This window comes from Gallinula chloropus (assembly GCF_964237585.1).
Source record: "Gallinula chloropus genome assembly, chromosome: 2".
Taxonomy (NCBI): domain Eukaryota; kingdom Metazoa; phylum Chordata; class Aves; order Gruiformes; family Rallidae; genus Gallinula; species Gallinula chloropus.
Window position 1 is genome coordinate 27,194,150 of NC_140086.1, and position 11,648 is coordinate 27,205,797.

Genomic DNA, 11,648 nt, shown 5'->3' on the forward strand with positions numbered 1-11,648 from the left:
TTGTTTATTCATTAAGAAAAAGTCAGAAGGGCCAAGAGAAGAATGGAATGAAGACTGGACTGGTCTCAAAACAAGTCCCAGGCATGCTAGGCCAGCAGAGGGTCTGCAGCAGTGTTGTCCCCAAGTCGTGTTTTACAGTCATCATAGGACTTTTGAGTTCTTCGCAGGTGTGCAGTGCATGGACTGAGTAGGTTTTGCCATGCCTATCAGGTTTATACTGTGTGTTCTTGAACAAGTCAAAGGCAGATACCTGCTCTGCTCTGTGTAGTGTCAGGTCTCAGAATCGGGAGTTGTGGGTGTCCATGAACACAGTGCCGCGTGGCCAAATCTCAGTGATGGCAGGTTCTTTACTGACTCTAGTGTAATGGCATTATGGTTGGAAGAGGTATGGAATTTGTTTTCTTTGATGGACTTCTGGGTTTCTGTCTCACAGTTTATCACCACTATGACTCTCAGCCTGTAGTTTCCTGCTTGTAAATTCCACCCTGCCCCTCTCAAAACAATCAAAATGAGTGGAATGCCATCTAGGTAACCATCAGTATTACATCCCACAGATTTAGGTCTCAATCCATATAATTCAGATGTCGGGGGTGAGTTCTAATACCATGTGTTCTATGCGGGCTTTGTACTTTCTGTGAGTTTAAAGGAAACAAAACAATGGGCTCTTTTAATTTAGTAGTTTTTATTTTTATTTTTAATGTGCTGGCACAGAAGTAGTAAGTACTGTACAATCAATATAGAGCGTCTTTTAAGAATCTTTCATGCCTGAATATACATCTGGAACTGTTTGCACTAACTATAAGTAAAATAAATGCCACAGCGTATTATACTATACTTTTTTTCATTTAAAAAAGGAAATTGAAAACACACCACTCCTAGAAATGCTTGACATTGAATTGGCTATTGAAACGGTATCAGTAAAGTATTTATATATTCCATATTTTGTTCCATACATCAGCTTTCCTTGATGCGTTAGACTTGGAAGGGTGCCACGTGAGCTGAAATGGTGCCATATATGAAAGACCGCCTTGTTTTAAAAATGGACTAAATCATTTAGGATACAGGAAGTAAAGTAAATCAGTTTGAATACATGCACATCTCTTTTTGCCCTTGCCTCCTGCGTGCTCTGCTTTGTGTCTTCCCTATTTGTCCTCAGAAGCTGCCTGTGCTTACGGTAAATATCAGTGTTCACCTAACAGCTAAATATAGTGATAAAAACAACACCTCCCATAAAAACTGACTGAATGACAAGAGCAGCATAGTTTCACAAACCAAGAAATCCACAGAAGGAATATCATAATTTTAAGTCGGGTTTACAACATTCTTTAATTTAAACTGGAGCAAAATACTTCTGTGGCAAAATTACAGTTCTTCACTCTATGCTATAAAAGAGATTCCTAATGTATATTTCCATTTTTCCCCAATAAAAAAAAATATTAATCCAAAGCAAATGCAATAGATCTCTGCATACTTGAAACATATTTTCTGAATTTATTCTAAGTCTCTCACTGCACCAGAGGCTTGTGTGTATGGATTAGGACTAGACCATTATTTCACCATCTATCTCCATCCTGAATTGATTGCAATGAACACTGCAGAATGAGTTGCAGATGTCGCCTTTTCCCTCTGGTTTGGAGGACCTCTGGTTTCAGCCCCATTTGATCCAAACTGGGCTAAGGAGTGCAAGTCTGTCACTGGTTAGAGGGATTTGGTGGAAGAAATCTTTGCACCTGAAATAAGTTACGCTCTCTGTATACACAGCCTGTGCTCTGAAATGTGGGATGCTGTGGGATACTGCCTATATGAAACATTCTGATGGGTGCCTGCTAATTCAGGATTATTGTTTGAAATGTCAAAGTCCAACAGGGAAAAAAATAAAATCAAAACTCACTTTGCAAGTGGGGAGTTTGGTTTGACATGAAAGCATAAAAAATGGTTTTGAATTCAAGAAGTTAAGCCATTTTGAGACATAGTTTTTCTAAATTTCAGAGTTTGATGTATATGGTCCTGTATTATAAAGCCAGAGCAAGTTTACATGAAATCTTACAACATGCAGGGTTTCATATGTGAAAAATAGTTTTTCCTCTTGAGGGATTCTTCCCCCCCAAACCCTCATCACCTCTTGATTATAGCGATATCAGAATATCCGCAGAGAGTTTGTATGAAAAATATCAAGACAGAAAAGCCCTCATGGAATAACATGGTTTAGGGGAAACTTGGCTCTTGAATACAATTTAAATACCGTTTTGCCTTTAGCTTTCATATTTTCAGGCTGTTTTTCAATAATTAGAGTCAAAGTTTTGTGTACTTCTTTGGTTTTAAATTTTAAAAAGTTACTGTGGAAGCTGGAGTTCTAGGCTAAAGAATGCTTTTATCAGTCTTGACTCTGCTTTGTGCTCTGTCACCCAGAGAGATCTTCCTCTTAAAAACAGAGCTGCTGAGCTTTGCTGGGGTTGTGGGTGGTGGGACTGAGGTGGGTGCAGAACAGCTGTAGGCAAGGTGCTCTCAGCTCTCTTGGAGGAGATTGGGGAACAGGCAGAGAGCAAGTAAACAGGAGCAGTGAGAGCTGAATGGCTCCTGCAGGAGTTTTGCTCTTCAAAGAGGGTGGAAAGGTGGGATGTAAAGGCTGCAGTGGAGCAGGCTGTTCTCCTGGGCGGTGTGTTGGCGATGGTGACTTCCAAGCATGTGGAAGAGCTTTGCGTGTTGCATTGTAATTCTTCAAAAGCCCTTCCCTCCCCTGCCCCCAGAGAGTCCCTGCTCTAACAAGATAATCTTGTACCCTGGTTAGAAGGGTTTTGAGGTGTGCTTGAAAGGAGCCTTGTATCTCCTTACAGGAGGCAGGGTTAGGGAACTTCTGGACAACCAGAGATAAATCTGCCTGCCTGCAATCATACAGTAGCAGAGTGGGGTTTAAGGCTTTGCAAAGGGGAGAGAGAGGTTAAGCAAAGGTAAGTGGCCTATGGAGGGTTTTATTTTAACACCTAAGAGGCCCAAAGAAAGATAATTGGGAAAATCAAGCCTAATGTAATTATATTTCTAGGATAAGTACAGGGGTCTGCGGATGATTTCAGTGATCTGCAAACCATGTGGCAGACGCTGTTCAAGGGAGTAAGAACCAGTTGGGTTGTGGTAGAACGGCAATCTGAAATTGGAGGGCAAAACTAACACACTATTTCCCACTACCATGTTCAATTTAAGTAACAAAACATCGCCAGATTTTTTGGGAAAGCCTCCCCCCTCCATTCTGAGCACGTTTCTGAGCAAACCTGAACTTTGAAATGCGGTGAGGGAGGGGAGCAGGAGCTGCGCGGTTGGTTACAGGCTCGGGATCGCTTTTAGTTATCAACAGCTGAATTGGAGGATACAGGCTGTGCCTGCTTGCTGTGAGCAGCAGACTGTTAGAGGAGTTCGATTTCTCTCACTCCTTCTTCCACCCACCTCCATCTCCTCTGTGCCTGTGTCTGCGCTCCCACATGCTTCAAATCTGTGTACCTGGACTGCCTTCCTTAACAGTTCAATGTGAGTGTTAGCAGAATGAAAACCAGATGGACCAGCAGTTCCCACTGTTATCTCCCCACTAGCTCTGGCAAGCCTCCCTTTCTCTCTCCTTTCTTGGCATGGCAGAAATATTTGCCTTTATTTAGGAGGGCTTCGGCTCACTGCTGTGCCTCTTTCCCTCTGTTGCAACATGAGCTGAAAGCTATTTATTCCCTTGTTGCTGAGGTTGGTTGAGGTGAGTGCAAGATGAATTCAGCTATTAAGGAAGCAATTAACATTTCAAGACGAGTTTTCATAGTTCTTTATGTTAAATGAATGGCTTGTTGAAGATATAGATTTAACTGTTTTAGTCTAGTGATGTGGAAAGGAAATTTGTATAGATTATGTTTAAAAACTTGCTTTTGTTTTCCAGCATATAATAATTTACTATTGCTTGATCTGCAAATCAAATCTCACCTGTCTGTAATAGATTTAATATTTAGACTAGTAATTTTTGATACTGGTCCCCATACAGCTGAGTTTTACTAACCTTAGATCAGCACTACAAATCTACAACTCTGTATCTGTATTCCCCTCATCCTGTTCTGGGGGTGTTTCACTGCTCATCTTTCCCAAACTTGTCTCTAAATTCTACATGAAATGACTCCCTGAGAGCTGAAGCATCGTCTGTAGGCACTTCTATGAAGGGCGAACTTCTATAGTTGCAGTGCCTGACACACTGTGTCTCTGGGACATACTTCCTCAGTTCCAGACAGCTAACGATTGGTATCTGTGGTGTTAATTTTTTTTTTCTTTCTGATATTTAAGTGTTCTGAGCCTCTTTTAAACATGCCCTTCCTTTGTTAAATGTACGCATTGCTTTTAATTTCTCGTAGTGTCTCCCAGGGCAAATTTTCGATATGATTTGTTTTGTTTGAAGCTTGTATGTTGTTTGTAAGAACAAGCAAAGCACGTTGCAGAGTGGAGTGATGGAATTTATAGAACGTGACGGATTTTGCTATTGCCTTGAATTAAAACCACAGACTTAACGTGATTACCCATTAGCAGTCACACTTGCTTTGCACAGTGGTTTAATGGAGCTCAGGAAGACTTTTGTAGGATAGTGTATAAAAAAAATAACCCTGACCCCCGAAAGTACAGATGGAAGAATTTAACTTATGCCTACTAGAAGCTAAATTTGATCTTACTCATCTTTACTAGAGTTGGTTCACTAAACTCCTGGCATTAGTAAGGATGCTTTAATTTTGCTTTCAGTTGGTAAATGTTGTCATGTTTTGCCCAATATTGATAAATGAAATGTAAGGGTTTTAAAAAAAACAACCACAAATGTAGAGGTGACCAAAAAGATGTTGGAACCAGATGATACTTCTATAGCTTCTGTATCAGATGTGTTACATCTTTTCTTGCAAGAGAACTGTTTGTTTTTCTGCCAGTTCTGTCTTTTGTTCGTTTTGTTTTCTCAGGGAGGTATGTTTCTACTCATCTTGCAGGTTTTGAACATTAACGTTTTTCTTAATGTGTGAAGGTGCAAACATAGATGCTTTATTTAAAAAGAACAATGGTATATATGTGTGTGTGATGATTGTCTTACTGTTTTGGCATGTTGTGTTCATTTTTCTGGTGAATGTAAGAATATCCAAGGGCGGGGTGGTAAAATGATCCAGGAAACACGCGGTATTCAAGATAAGTATCCCTCCGTGATTGCAAAGAGAAGCGATGAAGAGGATGGCAGGTGTTGCAAAAAAGACACATGAGCTGGCTTCAACCAATATCCCACCCAACAACTCACCTGTACTGAAGAGCTTCACGCTTTAGCTCTGCAAGAGCTGTCGTAAAGGGATTTATTACCTTCGTTTCTGTTTTTCCTCCTGGCTAACGTGAGAACCTTGAAGGAAGGTGGTATCATTGCAGCTCCAGGAGTGTTTGGGAGGTAGCATCTGCACATGCTAGAAATAAAAGCAAAAGATAATGCAGCACTGATACAAATGAGGTCTTACCATCTGTGTTACACCTTCTTAAGTAAGGTTTAGATGATGTAATTTGGGAAGAACACACTGGAGTAGATAATCAGGTGTAATCTTCTGTGGCAGATGCTGAAATGTCTCACTTCTTGTATTAGCTTTAAAGTTTTTGTCAGAGGGGGTGTGCCTGGGGAAATAAACCAGTGTGTTCCTGTGGTGTGTTGCAGATCGCACTGAGAAGCATTCCACAATGCCAGACTCACCTGTGGATGTGAAGACACAATCCAGGCTGACGCCTCCAACCATGCCACCTCCTCCCACTACCCAAGGAGCTCCAAGAACCAGTTCATTCACGCCCACAACGTGTAATTAGACTTATTTTTTTCTGCCTTTTCTTCCATATTCTTTCTATTCTGTATGTAAGAAACCAAAATATGTGAAGGGAAACCTGCGTAACATGGGAGGAGCAGCATTTGGTTGTACTGGGACAAAGTAATTAGGCAGAACTAAAATCACAACAGATTTATACATCTTTAAGGTATTAAGACCTTCAGCTCAGAGTTGTGTTTCATTGACAACTTGACCATAGTGTCAAAGAACAGTAAGCATTCATTTCCCAAGTACTCAATGCTCAGATCCATCCTTCTGTGAGAAATACAGAAAACCCTCTTCTCCCCTTTTATGCCAGTCTGTTGTTAAAAGGATTCCATTCCCTTTTGTATAGAAACTTTGGGCTTTTGTTTGTTTACGTTTTTAAAGTGGGGGATAATTCATAAAGAAAACACTTACATTCATGCCACTTATGACTGAATGAACAATTCTGATTTGAGGACTAGACTGCATCTAGTTAATATTTATGTTAACCCCAAAATAAAGGCCTTTTATTGTTTTATCTAGAGATTTCTAGTCTGTGGCCACTTCTCTAAATCACTTGAGGCTGCATCTCTGTCTCAGCTTCTTGATGTAAACACACAAGAAAAGTCAGTAGTCTTGATTGAATTATTCTGCATTTGTATCAGTGTAACTGAGATTTAAATCTGGCACATTGTCTGGACTATTCTTTTCACAGCCGTGAAATGATCCACATTTCTCTTACAAAGCCTTAGCTGCAAATTTTTGGGTCTCTTTTATACTGTCTTGTAATAGTATAAACATGAGAATGTGTTTACATTTCACATTTTAAATAAAACATTTTTAGAACAGTAGAATACATATGCCTAAACAGAATGAAGGCAGCATCTTCTATTTGTCTTGCCTATGTCTGTTTAGTCCCTGTCTGTTAAATCTCTTATTTAAAATTCACCTCTATGCAGAAGGCCAGCTGGAGGCCTTTGTACTGCTTATCCCAGGGAACCCTGTCCTGACGATTTACATCGAACCTAAACACTGAGGAGGGTTTGTGCCAGCTATTCACATAAACTCAAATTTAACCCACTGACCCTGATCCTGCAAGGAGCTGTCTGTTTTGCTTAACTCCAGCACCTGAATCATCCTAGGAGCTGCTCCGGTTTTAAGTTAAATTGTTTCTAGTTTTTTGCAGGATGGGGCTCTTACAGATAAGGCTTTCCAGTGTGATGTGCTTTGACAGCTATAAAAGGAATAGGACAATGTTCTTCTTTAATCACTTTTATAATCTTGAGTTTACACACCAGATTTCTGGATGCTTGTTTATTTTATGGGGTTCAGCACTTCAGAAAGTTTGTAGCTGGATTTTTGGTGCTTTTTATATGAAGACTAAAAGACCAAGAAATATAATATATGAACAGTAAAAATATAATTTTAATTGTGTTTTACCCTGTCCAGATTTTGGAGTTTGGCTGTAACAGTTCCAGCGCTTCTGTTCGAGTGTCTGTTGTTAAATTTATTATTACTATAGTGGGAATGCCTGTAGAACAGGAAGATCACATTTGTTTTCTGGTCAAGAGTATGCTTGTTTTGGTTTAGGTGATTAAAAACTCTTGACATATATTAGTTTGAAATCTTAAAATGCTAAATTCTGTTTTATTAATGGCATGGTTTTGTTCTAAAAATGATGTAGATCTTTGCCAGTTGGCAAATTCAGGCATCATAAAGAAAGAGATAAAATCATTAGTATAAGGATGGCTATTAGAAAGAAAAAAAAGAAAAAAGAAAAGCTGCATTTGCAGAGTATTTCTATATTTCTTTTGTTGTGGGAGAAATTTTACCTGCCTTTCTCCTCCTCATATCTAAGGTAATGAGCTCTGCTGTTCTGTGCTTTCTTGATCACAGCACCAGAGCCCTTTGGCTAGAGCTGTCCCTTACTAGTGCCTGAGTTGTGAGGTGGTGTCAGGCTAAAGCAGGACATGTTCTTATTCTTCCCAAGCCTTATTTACTAAGTTCATGGTATGATGACTTTTGGCTATGCAAGTTCCTTGCAATCATGATGTATTTGTTTACTCGGATATCTCATTCTACTGCAGAGCTCAGGGAGCATGGCTTGGAGCTACAAGTGGAGCTGAACTTGCTAAGACCAGTTTCTTTCTAGTTCCACTTTTTTCCACTTCTTGTTCTCCCTAGCCCACACAGCTAGAAAAGGTAACCAAAAACTAAGCTAAAACACAAGCAGAAACCATATAAACATTCGGAACATTTTTTTTCTGTAGCACCTCCAGAAGGGCATCTCAAAAAAAAAGTGGGGCAAAAAACTCCTTCAAAAATATTATGGTGATTTAAATCTGGTAATAAGCATTCACCCTGAAGAAATGACTTGCTATCTGAAAATAAAGATGACTTCTGGAGAAAGTGATGGAGAAAGGGATGTTTGGCTTCAGAGAGGCCGGTCATTAAGAAACATTGAAAGTTCTTTAAGTTAATAGCTTGCCTTGGTTATCCTTTTTAAATAGGAAGCATTTTAGACTAATACTCCTATGCATTACTGATTTTAGACATGTTCCTGGTTTCTGTTGCTTTTTGGGATGGGTTCCGAGTGACATCCCAAAACCAGTCAGCAAATTTCTCCAGGGCAATGGCCAGCTGAGTGCAACTGCTGCTGGGTACAGTCGCATGCTGCGTGCCCACACCTGGCACGGAATACATTCATATTTCTAGGGAACTATCCTTTTTCTTGCCATTCGCTGTCATTTTGGCGAGTCAGACTAAAACAGCCTCGACAGAGTGTGTTTGATTGTTGCTGTTCCAAGTAACCTGTGTGGAAAAGGATGTCCTCGGTATGATTCCCTGCTCTCTTCTGGAGCATGGATAAGAATCAAACTGAAATCGCTGCCAAAAACTGTCTGTTGTTGTCTTCAGTATGTCTGCATGAATCTTGTTGCCATAAATTTTGAACACTTAGTACTTTAGACAGTTATTCTCACAGCAACCTTGCAACAGGAGCAGAATGCTTGCTTATCCTTTTTGGAGATACGTATTGGCACATGAAGGCTGAATGCTTTGCTCGTGGTCTCTGAGAAGCCTTCTGAAGTCTACCTTTGTGCCCTAGCTGCAAGGCTTCAGGCCACAGTGAGCAGGGCACCATTTGTACCTGCACAAACAACTTCACGTGCTCCATATGTTACCAGCTAGGAAATCTGTATGAGAAAAATGAACCTCCTCATTGGGTGGTGTAAGGTTAAAACGTGAAAGTCCTGTTTTATAAACACAGCTGTCAGTTGTGTGTGCAAAACACAAGTAAAATTATTCAGAGATAAACGGAGGCTTTGTGAAATATGTCTACGCATTTTTTTACCTACTCCAAAGAATATTTTTTTTTTCTTCAATCATATATGCACTCATGTTCTTTCCCTCTTGGTTTCTCTCTCTTTCTTTTAAAAATCTTCTGACAAAAGACTGGTATTCAAATGATGCTTTTCAGGTCCAGGAGCACTTTAAGGGGACTGTGTGAGAGGCAGCTGCTGTTGTTTCCAATCCGTACACCATTCAGTACTAGCTACTGGGAAATAGATATAAACTGTAGAGTGTCACTCTGTCAAAAGGCTAATTATCTTTGATTGTGCAACTTAATTAATTTTGAGGTCAAGCACGGAACACATGAGCTGATGGATTTTCCCCTCTGTCCTCTCTCTCTCTCTCAATCTCTCTCTCTCCCCCCCCCTCACCCCCCCACCCTTCTCTTGTCTCTCTATTTTATCCTCCCTTCTCTCTTTTTCTTTCAGTAACCAATGGCACTAGCCATTCACCGACAGCGTTAAATGGAGCTCCATCTCCTCCTAATGGCTTTAGCAATGGGCCATCCTCTTCTTCTTCCTCTTCTCTGGCTAACCAGCAGTTACCGCCAGCTTGTGGAGCTAGGCAACTCAGCAAACTGAAGAGATTTCTTACAACCTTACAGCAGTTTGGCAATGACATTTCACCAGAGATTGGGGAGAGAGTGCGTACCCTTGTGCTAGGACTTGTGGTAAGCAAAAAACCGATGATGTAATAACTGTGATCTTTTTCTCTCCTTTTCCTTCTTTTATGCTTGGCATGTTTATTATATAAAAGAGTGGGTTGGATACACCGCATATATCATGCTTCAGGGATAGCAAACATGCAGGAATGAAGTGCTGGCTCTTGCTCCCGGAGCTGACACAAGTAACCTGACCAGCTTCCCAGGAGTGGCAGCTATTCCCAACCAGATGTAGACTTGACTCTTTTTGCCAGTACAGTGTTACGCTGTAATGGTGTGAAAGTGTTTTCATCCTATACTGGCAGCACCCCTAATGTAGACATATCTTGAATTATATAATGTGGCAAAATATGGTTTGGCTTGCTTAGTTTCATTGGCTGGGGAGAGTGCCCTGTACGTATAGTGGCAGAATACTGGCTAAAAAGGCTTAATGGAAGATGTGTTTGGACTGCAGCTATGCAGTGGAAAACCTCTTATCAGTATTCATTGGACCCAACAGTGAGGAACCTGCCAGAGCATTGCTGCTGTTTAAGCCACCTTATTAATAAGGTTATCTTTGTGTGATGATATAGCTGGATGATCATTTCAGCTTTTTCCTACTTATATCTGTCAAGTCAGGCTGCTTTTTTTTTTTTTTTTTACAAATTATTGTGAACCTAGACCAGGATTCTTTTTATTCCCAGTAAAGTGCCCTCTCTGCCAGCCATTGCTGTCTCCCATGTATCTCCTTCAGCAATAATTAGAAATGCTGTTGTGGGGCTCTAACTTACATTTGTTCTGAGCAGCTGCAGTTGCCATTGACTTTGTTGGGAGCAAAGACTGCCAGCACTGGTTTTAGCACTAGGGCTCAGGTGACTTCTGCTTGTATCTCCACAAAACACTACCTGACAGCAATGGGTACTGCTACACTTGGATCTCTGTTAGAAGGAATTTTTATGTAGGCAGCATAACTTCAGTACATCTTACCCTCCATTGGCTGCCTTACCCAAAACGCCTGTTTAATGTGGTTTTGCTTGTCCTGTGGTTCTCTGTGGAAAGGGAAGTAGTAAAGAAGCTAAAGTCAGCTTTGGGAGCATCTACCTGCCCTTGATTTTCAGATCAAAAGTGCTTGCCCACTGTTAATTGCAGTTGATGTTTACCTTCATCCAAGCAAATGATGATCTTTTCCTTGGGAATGGCCAGATATCACGTTGTTCCCTTGGTCAACCCTGTGCAGCGCGTGGTCTTCACGATTATGTCCTCGGCTGCAAAGTAATGACTTTCCTACATAGCTTGGAATGTGGTAAACCATCATCTCTATAAGTACAAGAGGCAAATTGCAGTTTTCCTCCTCAAACAATGAGGAATGTGCCTTTAAAAAGTGTGATTTTTTTTTCTTCATTTATTTGTTTGTTTTATGTGTGTGCATGTTAATTACTGCTTCTGCACTGGGAACAATATTACAAGAGGCTTCAATATAAAATAAAATAAAAAATAAGTTGAGAAAAGCAGCTTTAACTGATGCTTGAAATGTGAAAGCATTTCCATGTTTAGCACCTGAGAGGTTAAACTGTGCTCTAAGCAACAGGCACTGAATGTCTGAGATGCTAGTGGTTTCTTTTGAGTATTTTAATAAAGTAATAATTTAATATGCGGCATGCTTTTCTTTATCCTCTTATCAATATCAAGAACAAGTTATTAAGCAATTTCAGAGTGCTTTGGTTACTGTTTCTCTTGCTAAGTGTTTTCATTATTTTGTCACCAAGACAGAATTTTTTTTCTCAACAGAATTCTACTTTGACAATTGAAGAATTTCATTCCAAACTGCAAGAAGCTACTAACTT

The 11,648-nt window shown here is 40.2% G+C and overlaps 1 protein-coding gene across 2 annotated transcripts in view; it reads left to right on the plus strand.

The window, feature by feature from the left end:
* The window catches only part of RUNX1T1 (RUNX1 partner transcriptional co-repressor 1), a 113,898-nt gene that overhangs the window by 57,026 nt on the left and 45,224 nt on the right, over positions 1-11,648 (plus strand). For both annotated transcript variants that reach the window (XM_084260384.1, XM_084260385.1), the window contains 3 exons: positions 5,687-5,824; positions 9,593-9,834; positions 11,593-11,648. The exon at positions 11,593-11,648 is cut by the window's right edge and continues 34 nt beyond it. In XM_084260384.1, coding sequence (XP_084116510.1) covers positions 5,687-5,824; positions 9,593-9,834; positions 11,593-11,648 — 436 coding nt within the window. The remainder of the gene's footprint in view (positions 1-5,686; positions 5,825-9,592; positions 9,835-11,592) is intronic.